Source organism: Bufo gargarizans, chromosome 1 (assembly GCF_014858855.1).
Source record: "Bufo gargarizans isolate SCDJY-AF-19 chromosome 1, ASM1485885v1, whole genome shotgun sequence".
Taxonomy (NCBI): Eukaryota; Metazoa; Chordata; class Amphibia; order Anura; family Bufonidae; genus Bufo; species Bufo gargarizans.
Window position 1 is genome coordinate 507,560,050 of NC_058080.1, and position 13,994 is coordinate 507,574,043.

The following is a 13,994-nucleotide window of genomic DNA, read 5'->3' on the forward strand; positions in this document are numbered from 1 at the left end:
TTACATTTCTATACATGTTTGTGTCAGAATATATTGTGCTACATGTCTTTGATAAAAAAAATTTTGAAGCAGCTCTGACTTTCTGAGCACCTGTCATGTTTCCTGAGGTGCTAGAATGCCAGGATAGTATAAATACCCCCCAAATGACCCCATTGTAGAAAGAAGACACCCCAAAGTATTTGCGGAGGGGCATAGTGAGTTCATGTATGATCTAATTTTTTTTCACAGGTTAGCGGAAAATGACACTTTCTGAGGGAAAAAAATAAATAATAAAGTTTCCATTTCTGCTAACTTCTGGCAAAAAACCATGGATCCATGGATCGGATCCGCAAAACACATATGGACGTCTGAATGGAGCCTTACAGGGGGGTGATCAATGACAGGGGGGTGATCACCCCATATAGACTCCCTGATCAACCCCCTGTTATTGATCACCCCCCTGTAAGGCTCCATTCAGACGTCCGTATGTGTTTTACGGATCCGCAAAACACGGACACCGCGGATTCACAAAACACATACGGACGTCTGAATGGAGCCTTACAGGGGGGTGATCAATGGCAGGGTGGTGATCACCCCATATAGACTCCCTGATCACCCCCCTGTCATTGATCACCCCCCTGTAAGGCTCCATTTAGACTTTTTTTGGCACAAGTTAGCGGAAATTGATATATTTTTTTTTTCTTACAAAGTCTCATATTCCACTAACTTGTGTCAAAAAATAAATCTCACATGAACTCACCACACCCCTCATGGAATCGAAATGCGTAACATTTTTTAGACTTTTATATTCCAGACTTCTTCTCACGCTTTAGGGCCCCTAAAATGCCAGGGCAGTATAAATACCCCACATGTGACCCCATTTCGGAAAGAAGACACCCCAAGGTATTCGCTGAGGGGCATATTGAGTCCATGAAAGATTTAACTTTTTGTCCCAAGTTAGTGGAAAGGGAGACTTTGTGAGAAAAAAAATAATAAATCAATTTCCGCTAACTTCTGCCCCAAAAAAAAATCTTCTATGAACTCGCCATGCCCCTCACGGAATACCTTGGGGTGTCTTCTTTCCAAAATGGGGTCACTTGTGGGGTAGTTATACTGCCCTGGCATTTTAGGGGCCCTAATGCGTGAGAAGTAGTTTGAAATCACAATGTGTAAAAAATGCCCTGTGAAATCCTAAAGGTGCTCTTTGGAATTTGTGCCCCTTTGCCCACCTAGGCTGCAAAAAAGTGTCACACATGTGGTATCGCCGTACTCAGGAGAAGTTGGGCAATGTGTTTTGGGGTGTCTTTTTACATATACCCATGCTGGGTGAGATAAATATCTTGGTCAAATGCCAACTTTGTATAAAAAAATGGGAAAAGTTGTCTTTTGCCGAGATATTTCTCTCACCCAGCATGGGTATATGTAAAAAGACACCCCAAAACACATTGCCCTACTTCTCATCATTTTCCGCTAACTTGTGACAAAAAATAAAAAGTTCTATGAACTCACTATGCCCATCAGCGAATACCTTAGGGTGTCTACTTTCCGAATTGGGGTCATTTGTGAGGTTTTTCTACTGTCTGGCATTGTAGAAACTCAGGAAACATGACAGGTGCTGAGAAAGTCAGAGCTGCTTCAAAAAGCGGAAATTCACATTTTTGTACCATAGTTTGTAAACGCTATAACTTTTACCCCAATTTTTTCTTTTTTTTTACCCAAACATTTTTTTTTTAATCAGACATGTAGAACAATAAATTTCGAGAAAAATTTATATATAGATGTCGTTTTTTTAGAAAATTTTTACAACTGAAAGTGAAAAATGTCATTTTTTTGCAAAAATTTCAGTAAATTTCGATTAATGACAAAAAAAGTAAAAATGTCAGCAGCAATAAAATACCACCGAATGAAAGCTCTATTAGTGAGAAGAAAAGGAGGCAAAATTCTTTTGGGTGGTAAGTTGCATGACCGAGCAATAAACGGTGAAAGTAGTGTAGTGCAGAATTGTAAAAAGTGGTCTGGTCATTAAGGGTGTTTAAGCTAGGGGGGTTGAGGTGGTTTAGCAGCCTGTCACGTAAATTGGTATTCCTCCTATATGCCATCAATGGAGGTATTCCAAACTCTCCTTTTGAGGGCAAACCCTTCTGTAGGATACTCCAATCGCTCTTCAAAATATCGGATATGTGGGCGCTATGTTAACCAAGCGTGGTTACAAATGTAATCCTCTGTATACCTTGTTTGATTATTTGTTTAGTCTGCAGTGTGGTTTCTCTTTCAACATCCTTAACATTTTCGCTAGATCTCTGCAACAACCTTCGAGTATAACTTCTAACAGTAAATTTGTCACACATTTCATCAACTCGAGCATCAAAAATCAGATTATCTGAAACCACTCTCTTAACTCTAAGGAATTGGCTCCAGGGGAGTGATTCTAACATTCGTCGTGGATGTGCACTATCGTACCTCAACAGATTATTCCTATCTGTGGCCTTTTGGAACAAATCAGTTTTAATTCCACCATCCTCCACAAAAATCCTCACATCCAAGAACTGTAATTCATTAGTGGATACAGTCATAGTAAATTGTAGGCCTGGAATAGCACTATTCAGGTGTTTATGAAATAGCTCCAACTCGACATTTGTAATCATATATAGCACTACCAGCACAGGATCCTCTCCATTAACTCTGACCGGTACACCAGCCTGATCTCCACTCCCGCCATATAGATGTTGACATAAGTGGGGGCCACATGTGACCCCATCGCGGTTCCGCGCTTCTGTTGGTAAAAGGAGTCCCCAAAAAGGAAATAATTCCTCCTGAGGACCACTTCTAGGAGCTGGAGGACAAACAGTGCACCAGTCGGAGAGAACCCTATGCTGTCTAGCGCCATACCGACTGCCCTCTAGCCGTCTTCATGTTTAATAGATTTATATAAAGAAACAATATCAAAAGAAACTAAAAAAAAAAAAAAAAGACTTGTATCCCTAATATACGAGGGGGCTTCAATGGCATATTTTCGGAGGAACCTATCAAGGAATATTGCTATGGTGCTAAAGACAGATCCCCCTCCCAGAGACAATTGTTCTCCCCGGGGGATCCTCAAGTCCTTTATGGATCTTAGGCAGTATATATAACAGAGGGGTTATAGGGTATTGTACCCTCAAATATTTACCCAATTCCTTATCAATAATCTTTTCATCCAAAGCTTTCTCCACATAAAACTGCTACAAGATCCACAATCTCGGGCTTGGGATCAGTTCTCAGCACCTCATACACCTCAACATCCTCCAGCTGTCTAAACACTTCATTTTTGTACTTTATAGTGTCTAAAACCACCACCGCTCCACCTTTGTCGTCAGGTTTAATAGTTATATTCTTGTTTTTCTCTAAATTCCTAAGGGCCTCATTCTCTCGCCTGGACATATTACATGAGCTACTTCTCAATTCATTATCTTTTAATGTTTTAATTTGTTTAGTGACAATTTCAATGTAAGACTCTATAGTGTGGGTATTCTGAGGAGGAGAAAAATAACTCTTATTCCTCAAATCTAGATCTTTTAAACATAGCATATTTTTATCTTAATTTATTCTAGTGTCTCTCAATACTTCATCAGCAAAATACCCCTTCAGACGTAATCGTCTAAAGTATCTCTGAAGGTCAAGTTCTATTTCAAACCAGTCGCTATTGGCAACTGGACTGTAAGAGAGTCCACAACTCAAAACCTTAATCTTATCAGATCTTAACTCCACCGAGGATATATTAACTACCAAATTATTTATTTCTGTGTATTCCGTCTCGTTGTACGTCCTTGTGTCTCCGTGATTGCTGTCCCTGTGGAGATAAATTTCTTCTGGGGCCTACAATGTTTCTTCCCACCCCTCCTGTATTTCCTCCTTTTCTTTGATTGTCTAAAAAGACAGATTGCGCCGATTCATCAGTAGATTCGGAATCACAGGTGTTAAATCAAAAGTGGCCCTGCTCAAATTTTCTACCTTTTCTTCTCCTGGGTTTCCCATGAGTTTGATTGCTCTGCCAATTGTACACCTTCCAAGATTGATAATCATCTAGGTCACGGTCCCATTTATCTCTTTTTGCTCTCTCCACCTCTACTCTGTGGCATTGAACATATTGTGCTCTCTTCTCTTGGGTCGTGAACTCATCAACCCCGAATAGATCTTGTATCTGGGTTGTCAGAATTAGTAGGGTCTTCTTAATATTCTCTACCTCCTTCTATAGATATTCATAACATAATTTCAAACTAATATTTATTACTGACCAACTCAAACTTCTTACAAAAGTCACTGTTATTAGGAAACAGATTAGGTCGTAAGTGAGATCTCAATCCCCGTGGGATCTTCTATATTTTATAGTATTCCCGTTAGGTATTCAAATGTAATTCAATAGTCGTTAGTCTCTTAGACTCTTGTTCATATTTTCTTTTTCAGGAGATCAAAAGAAGGTGTAATCAAAAAAGATACATCACTTTTCTGCCCATTAATAAGTCTATGTATGTCTTCTTCAGTGTACAAACACATAATCATGCCCAAAGTGTCTTTGGTCTTACCCAGTCCAGAGATATCCTCCATTTTCATCAGAAGAGAAGTTCCCCTGTGCACGCTCACCAGATACAGAAATAGAGTAAAATTGTGTTTAAGAGCAGCACCAATAACCTTGAAGATGTATTCAGAAATGCATCAGCTCGTCCTTGACCTCAGATCCATTCGGTCATTAGAATAGCATACAAAATCCAGATTGACGGCAGCATCTCCATACATAAAAAGTTTCTTTATTCACAGTGGGTCCATGAAAAGCATGTGTACAAACGCACCAGTAAAAAAGGCTGCCACTACATGGCAGCCTTTCTCAAGCCTAACATGAAGTGAAATGCAGGAGTTTAAATGGTACTCATACTCCTCCTCTCAACTAATTATTCCAATTACTTATGTTAATATACATAAAAACACTGGACCAATGGACCAATACGAAATAAGGTTGGAAGCGGAGGTAAGCAAGAAAGACCCACACTGAAGATTATACACATACCTCTTTATACACATACCTCGTAGAGACCGACTGAACAGTGAGTACCTCTGGAATATAATCGTGTGATATCGAATACACGTATACCGCTAGATCGATACGATCCCTAACCGTCTAAAGATTTAATGCTACAATTTCAAGAGAAAAGGCAAAATTCACATTAATCGAAATAATATAACTAAGGAGAACTGCTATAAAGAACTATTTGTCTTGAACTACCTAATCGATTTTATAGTGGATGGATTAGATAATGAAAAGCACTGAATAGTAAGAGGATTAATATCAATGGACTAAATACCTTCCATACCAGAGTGGAGTTAATTCTATATACATTGAGTTTATGGAGAATCTATTATCATTATTTATTTATGTATTTATTCCTATCTCATTCATCATTTTTTATTGTTCTTATAGATTGTTATTATTCAATTCCGCTTACATTAAAATCAATATTCAATCCATGGGATTGTAATGATCTCAAATTATAAATCCATCTTAATTCTTTCTTCCTCAATATCATATATGGGTCCACTGAGGAGAGGAGGGAACAAAGATATTGGTAGGTGGATAGGATAAGATACACTGGTATTGGTCTATATCTGTTTGGAGGCAATGATTTTTTTGTATATTAACATAATTCATTGGAATAATTAGTCGAGGGGAGGAGTATAAGCACCATTTAAACTCCTGTATTTCACTTCATGTTATGCTTGAGAAAGGCTGCCATGTAGCGAAACGTTGCATTTTTTACTGGTGCGTTTGTACACATGCTTTTCATTGACCCACTGTGAATAAAGAAGCTTTCTTTTATGGAGATGCTGCTGTCAATCTGGATTTTGTATGTTTTTCTAATGACTGAATGGATCTGAGGTCAAGGACGAGCTGATGCATTCCTGAATACATCTTCAAGGTTATTGGTGCTGCTCTCAAATACAATTTTACTCTATTCAGGGGTTAGGTCATCAGTACTGAAATCTCGGAAAACTCCTTTAAGTTGAATGAATATTTTCTCTGACTGCAAATCTGAATAGCAATCCATAACAGCTTTATGCATCTTCTTTTGCAGATGACGTGTGCGCAGATGCAGGGCAAGGTCTGTCGATCAGTATGGAAAGGTTTGGTCTTGGGAACTCTTCTCACCACTTTTGTGATATTGCTATATTCATATGCAGCTCCTCCACTTAGCTTTAGCAGCACAGAGTGAGTCATCTGATTTCATTCCCATACAAACATTTACATTTCATTTGTGTATTATATACAGTAATTCAAATAATTATGATTTACTTGACTGTGACATTTTCATAGACGCGTGTTCACGCGATTTTACTCCTTAAAAAAAGTCTAAGGCGTACCAATAGACTTTTCCCTGCCTTTCATCAGTGCAGTGAGCGCTGTGAACGGCGCGGGCCTGTGCCTGAAATGACCAATAACAAAGATCCTTACATCAAGGAGCTTTGTTATTGGTCGGTTTGAGCGGGCAGCCGGACCATTCGGCACAACGCTCTGAAGTGAGGAGGAAGAGTCCTACAGCGGTGCAAGATTCTCACCAGGTTGCGCCTGGCGGGGTAAGCGGTTTTGGGCTGTGGGTCACTTCCTCCATGTGCTCACGGCGTCCTCTCCAGTGAAGAATGTGCGCCCAAACTCCATAGTAACCAGATACCAAGAGTGCCAATATGCCTGAGCATGCTTGCCCTGGTCGGATGAATAAAATGATCGGGTCCGTGCTAGGCCAGTCGGGCGCAGCGCATGTTGATATGGAGATTGGGTGTGGGGTGGGGGGATGATGGTGATGAGTTGGGGTGGGCTATGAGTTTGGGCGCACGTTCCTCACTAGAGAGGACGCTGTAAGCACATGAGAAAGTGACCCGCAGCCTGACCGTCCAGAACTTCATGAAGTGAATGTGACTATTGGACTAGTAGCTTGTCATTACATGGAAGACTTTTATGATTGGTGAGCACATTAAATGAATTTATCGTAATTAGACGGCACAATTTGTGATTGGTGCAATGTTATATATATCCTGCTGGGATCTAAGAGGGCTTGAAATTTTTAGGGAGACTCCAGGAAAACAAAGGAGGGTTGGCAAATGGGCAATAGATTGTCCCAGATATAGGGACAGCCATTTTGCCCCCATTAGTTCTCATGTACACGACTGTATCCATTTTGAGGTCTGCAAATTGCTGATCCACAAAATATGGACATTCATGTGCTATCCACGTCTCCATGCTGCAAAAGATAGAGCATGTCTTGTTCTGGCCGACCCACTGAAGTCAATGGGTTCGCAAGAAAATGCGGATTGCACGCGGACCATATCCGTGACTGCTAAACGGATACAGTTGTGTGCTTGACACCTTATAGTGAAAGCCACAGTACCCATAGATGTGAAGTACAGAGACGTCAAGTACACTATACTATGCAATAGTCCAATACATTGTGTATGACTGTCCTATAACTGCCTCCTGTGCATTCGTCCCAGACCCCACCCACCGCCACTATGCCACCCACTGCTCCCTGCCACAACAACCAGACATCCCTGTTGAATTCTTATTGAGTTTTGCACAATCTACTGCTCTCATCCCTACGTGACAGATTTGGTGCTTCAAGAAAGGTAGAGATTCAGTCTTCTGAGAGATAAATTTTAAATGGTCAAAATTAGCTATTTCTGTCTTTTGGGTCAAGTGGTGGCAGTATTTCTGAAATTATGCAGTTTGTGATTTGTTCATGTGCTGCTGTGATAAAAGTGTATTGTGAGTGGACAAATGGCACCACTGGCAATAAGTGATGTCAAAACTGCAGAGCATCACGTACCAATGGTGTGAGAGGTGAACGTCAGCTATGAAAGTGCACAAGGGCAGACCGAAACTCTACAATTGAGCAGCTCACCGCCAAAATGACCCTGCTGTGTATGGGGCTCCGAAGCAGATGAATGGTCACTCACCTCTGTAAACGAAGTTGTATTGTCAGAAAAGGCTTCAATTTTCTCATGAGTATCGGAATAGGATTTTTGCTTCTGCTTCTCCAATGAGTTACGTTTCTGCTTCATTGAACGGATGGACTTTGGCGTGTCAGGCGAGAAACATCATAGATCAAACACCTTGCAACCATTGCTGGAAGAAGAGCAGCGTTATGGTCTGGGTAATGTTTTTATGGCATTCTCTGGACCCACTCATCCATGTGGAAGGCACTCTCAACTGATTTAGACCACGTACACCCATACATGCTGATTGTCTTCCCTAGGGCGGATGGGATCTTCCAGCAGGACAATACGACATGTCACACTGCTAGAAATATCCGACATTGGTTTGATAAAAAAATAAATAAAAATGGCTGCACACCATTATACATACAAACAATAGAGCTTGGTCAGTATTGTACCACTTTTATTTAGAATGACCCCCATTTCTTAGCCCTATTGTTTAATGGTGTGCAGCCATTTAATTTTTTAATCATGCTTGCTTCATGGATATGCACCTGTGATTCTGAAGGTTCTAGTCTAAATTTTCTTGTAGTATATATTGAGGGTAGCGCCTCTTTTAGACTGAACATGCCCATCTACCTGGGACTTCTGAGCAGAGTTCGTATGTAGCTGGTCTCTACACTGCCCTGAATATTGTAGGCTTAGGTAAGTCTAAAGAGAGGCAGTATATTAGTGTTAGGGACCCATCTGTGGAAGCCACCTTGACGCCTGGTAGATGGGCCCGACACACGTTTGATCAAATATGTGTGCTAAGAGCTTCCATTAACTCATTTATAGTCGGTATTGTACCACTTTTATTTAGAATGACCCCCATTTCTTAGCTCTATTGTATGTATGTATGTATAATGGTGTGCAGCCATTTTATTTTGTTTATCATGTTTGCTTCATGGATATGCACCTGTGATTCTGAAGGTTCTAGTCTAAATTCCTTGTAGTATTGGTTTGACAAAGGCACGGTGTGGTGTCGAAAAGCGTCAGTTATGTGGCAATAAAGAAGTACTATTTGCATGTAAATCAATATTGAGTGCCGGTCCTTCTTTTGACATTGATGTGTGGGACGCCAACCCTAGGACACGTGCACCACTGATCCCAGGCTGCAGTGCCGACTGAGTTTCTACAGTAGGTTGGAAGAGCATGACCAAACCTTATAAGTACTGCCCTGGACCCCCAATTCCCCAGACTTGTACCCAACTGACCACCTCGATAATCATGTTTGCTCTGTGGATCCTCCCGTACCCACTCTCCAGCAGCTGTGTGATGCACTACAGTCAACAAGGCTCCAGATATATGAGACAACCCACCAAAACCCGACTGAGTCACTCCCAGCCTGTCTAGCTGCTGCCCATGTTGCACATGGCGATTACTCTGGATATTAGATGTTGGTCATAATAATATGACTCCCACTATGTAGTTGCCCTCACTGTTTGTCAGTCGTCTCCATTTTCTGTAGGAGCCTGGCACAAACAGTTTTTTATACTCCGATCTTTGACTGGAGATGAAATTTGGTGGTGAGGTTTACCTCAGGGGATAGAGTTTAATGATTTTTTTGTCCCAATGCACCCCACCCCAAGTATTTTTTCAGCCAGACACCTGAGTGAAGAACAGGAGGAGCAGAGGTGAATTAAAGGGGTCTTCACCACTAAGTAGGAAGATCAGATCAGCAGGTTCAGACTGTTGCTCTGCCGAAACCTGCAGCAAGACACTAGAGGCTGAAACAGCCCTTTAATAAAAGGGAGCATCTGCTGTATCTACAGTCCTCTTGGTCCTCACACTGCTTGGGCCACAAAGGAAAGAAGGGGCCCATATTTGCTGCAGAAATAACTATCTCTCCTCCTCTTTAGGAGGGGAGATAATCATTCCAACTAGTAGGTGGCAGAGTGTGATGCTGCATTCTGTTGGTAATGATACTACAAATACCTCACGGAAGTCAGTACACCCCTCACATTTTTTGTAAATATTTTATTATATCTTTTCATGGGCCAACACTGAAGATATGACAAAGTAGTAAAGTAGTCAGTGTACAGCTCGTATAAGAGCGTAAATTTGGTGTGCCCTCTAAATAACTCAACATGCAGCCATTACTGTCGAAACCGCTGACAACAAAAGTGAGTACACCCCTAAGTAAAAATGGTCGAATTGTGCCCAATTAGCCATTTTCCCTCCCCGGTGTCACCTTAGTGTTACAAGGTCTTAAGTGTGAATAGTGAGCAGGTGTGTTAAATTTGGTGGACTGGCAGTACCACTACTCCCTGCTGCTAGAAAGTGAAGATAAAAAAGAGGAAGATGAACAAGGGAAGTCTTCCTGCATTCCTTCCTCAACCAAGTAAAGTGGCTGCTATAATTAGGAAACTTTACCGGTCAGTGGCTGTTTGAGTCACTGTGGTAGGTAGGTACTTTGCCATTCACTACCAAGTGGTTACTTCACTTTGCCCCTCCATCCCCCGCAGAGCCCCTGGCAGGTTATGTCTCTCACTGCCCTTTCTATGCCACATCCGAGATCTGGCTGTTTTTGTCCTACCTGTCCCTGTCACAGAGTACTGCCACATCATGACATCCCCCAAATAGTCTTTGCCAACTAATCTCACTCCCCTGCACTGCCTCTCTCACCCATCACTTATTGTACCCCCCCCCCCCCACGCCCCTGCAGACCTGTCACTTTGGGCTCAACTACCCCTACAGAATTTTGCCAAATAGTGACTCAGTAAGCATTTACATGAGACTGTAGACTGACAGCAGCAGTGACGCTAGACTGTGGACTGTCCAGCGATAACATTTGCACTACATTGTGGACTGACCAATGGCAGCATTTGCACTAGTCTGTGGACTACCTGGTGGCAGTGTTTACACTAGAGCAGTGATGGCGAACCTATGGCACGGGTGCCAGAGGTGGCACTCAGAGCCCTCTCTGTGGGCACCCGCGCCTTGGAAAAAGTCTATGGCGTACCAATATGCTTTAGACTTTTCCTGCCATTCATCAGCACAGGACGCACTATAAACAGCACAGGCAGCACACTGCACACTGAATGTAGGCTATTAAGCTATTATAGCTAAATAATAAAGTACATAGAAGATATACTATATTGGTATTCAGGTTAAATTGCCGTATTGGCACTTTGCGATAAATAAGTGGGTATTTGGTTGCAGTTTGGGCACTCGGTCTCTAAAAGGTTCACCATCACTGCACTAGACTGTTGACTGGTGGCAACATTTACACTAGACTGGACTGAGTGGTAGCAGTGTTTACTTTAGACTGGACTGACTGGCAGAGCATTTACATTAGCTTGTAAACTGACTGACACAACATTTACACTAGACTGTGGACTGACTAGTGGCAGCATTTACACTAGACTAATATCTGAATGGCAACAGTGTTTTCACAAGACTGTGGACTGGCTGATGCACCATTTATACTAGACTGTGGACTAACTGGCAGTAACATTACCACTAAACTGTGGACTGACTGGTGGAGGACTGGGGACTGATTGGGAGAGGATCAGTACTAGACTAGACTGACTGGAGCAGCATTTTCACTACATTCTAAACTGACTGGAGCAAAATTGACACTAAACTGTGGACTGACTGGTGGCAGCATTTACACTAACTTTGAACTGACTGGCACAACATTCACACTAGACTGTGGACTGACTGGTGGCAGCACTTGCATTAGACTATGGAGTGACTGGTGCAGCATTTACACTAGCCTGTGGACTGACTGGTGCAGCATTTATACTAGACTGCGGACTGACTGGCACAACATTTACACTAGAATGTGGACTGACTAGTGCAGCATTTACACTAGACTATGGACTGACTGGCGCAATATTTGCACTAGCCTGTGGACTGACTGGTGGCAGCACTTGCATTAGACTATGGAGTGACTGGTGCAGCATTTACACTAGATTGTGGACTGACTGGTGCAGCATTTACACTAGATTGTGGACTGACTGGTGCAGCACTTACATTATACTGTGGACTCACTGGTGGCAGCATTTACACTAGACTTTAACCCCTTAGGGACACAGCCTTTTTACACCTTAGGACCAGGCCATTTTTTGAAAATCTGACCAGTGTCACTTTAAGTGATGATAACTTTAAAACGCTTTGACTTATCCAGGCCATTCTGAGATTGTTTTTTCGTCACATATTGTACTTCATGACACTGGTAAAAAAATGTCAAATTTACCAAAAATTGGGAAAAATTAGCAAATTTCAAAGTTTCAGTTTCTCTACTTCTGTAATACATAGTAATACCCTTAAAAATTGTGATGACTTTACATTCCCCATATGTCTACTTCATGTTTGAATTATTTTGGGAATGATATTTTATTTTTTGGGGATGTTACAAGGCTTAGAAGTTTAGAAGCAAATCTTGAAATTTTTCAGAAATTTACAAAAACCCAATTTTTAGGGAATACTACAGCTCTGAAGTCACTTTGCGAGGCTTACATAATAGAAACCACCCAAAAATGACCCCATTCTATAAACTACACCCCTCAAGGTATTCAAAACTGATTTTACAAACTTTGTTAACCCTTTAGGTGTTGCACAAGAGTCATTGGCAAATGGGGATGAAATTTGAGAATTTCATTTTATTGCCTAATTTTCCATTTTAACCAATTTTTTCCACTAACAAAGCAAGGGTTAACAGCCAAACAAGACTGTATCTTTATTGCCCTGACTCTGCCGTTTACAGAAACACCCCATATGTGGCCGTAAACTACTGTACGGCCACACAGCGGGGCGTAGAGTGAAAGGTGCGCCGTTTGGTTTTTGGAAGGCATGTTTTGCTGGACTGGTTTTTTGACACCATGTCCCATTTGAAGCCCGCTGATGCACCCCTAGAGTAGAAACTCCATAAAAGTGACCCCATCTAAGAAACTACACCCCTTAAGGTATTCAAAACTGATTTTACAAACTTTGTTAACCCTTTAGGTGTTGCACAAGAGTTATTGGCAAATGGGGATGAAATTTGAGAATTTCATTTTTTTGCCTAATTTTCCATTTTAACCCATTTTTTCCACTAACAAAGCAAGGGTTAACAGCCAAACAAGACTGTATCTTTATGGCCCTGACTCTGCCGTTTACAGAAACACGCCATATGTGGCCGTAAACTACTGTACGGCCACACAGCGGGGCGTAGAGTGAAAGGTGCGCCGTTTGGTTTTTGGAAGGCATGTTTTGCTGGACAGTTTTTTTGACACCATGTCCCATTTGAAGCCCCCTGATGCACCCCTAGAGTAGAAACTCCATAAAAGTGACCCCATCTAAGAAACTACACCCCTCAAGGTATTCAAAACTGATTTTACAAACTGTGTTAACCCTTTAGGTGTTGCACAAGATTTAATGGAAAATAGAGATACAATTTCAAAATTTCACTTTTTTTAGCAGATTTTCCATTTTAATATTTTTTTTCCAGTTACAAAGCAAGGGTTAACAGCCAAACAAAACTCATTATTCATGGCCCTGATTCTGTAGTTTACAGAAACACCCAATATGTGGCCGTAAACTGCTGTACGGGCACACGGCAGGGCGTAGAGGGAAAGGTGCGCCGTATGGTTTTTGGAAGCCAGATTTTGCTGGACAGTTTTTTTTACACCATGTCCCATTTGAAGCCCCCCTGATGCACCCCTAGAGTAGAAACTCCAAAAAAGTGACCCCATCTAAGAAACTACACCCCTCAAGGTATTCAAAACTGATTTCACAAACTTTGTCAACCCTTTAGGTGTTGCACAAGATTTAATGGAAAATAGAGATACAATTTCAAAATTTCACTTTTTTGGCAGATTTTCCATTTTAATATTTTTTTTCCAGTTACAAAGCAAGGGTTAACAGCCAAACAAAACTCATTATTTATGGCCCTGATTCTGTAGTTTACAGAAACACCCCATATGTGGTCGTAAACCGCTGTACGGGCACACGGCAGGGCGCAGAAGGAAAGGAATGCCATACGGTTTTTGGAAGGCAGATTTTGCTGGACTGGTTTTTTTGACACCATGTCC

General features: G+C 41.5%; 1 protein-coding gene across 2 annotated transcripts in view; it reads left to right on the forward strand.

Moving 5' to 3' along the window:
- Positions 1–13,994, forward strand: part of GAL3ST1 (galactose-3-O-sulfotransferase 1) — a 117,251-nt gene that overhangs the window by 85,100 nt on the left and 18,157 nt on the right. For both annotated transcript variants that reach the window (XM_044288475.1, XM_044288484.1), the window contains exon 2: positions 6,084–6,217. In XM_044288475.1, coding sequence (XP_044144410.1) covers positions 6,084–6,217 — 134 coding nt within the window. The remainder of the gene's footprint in view (positions 1–6,083; positions 6,218–13,994) is intronic.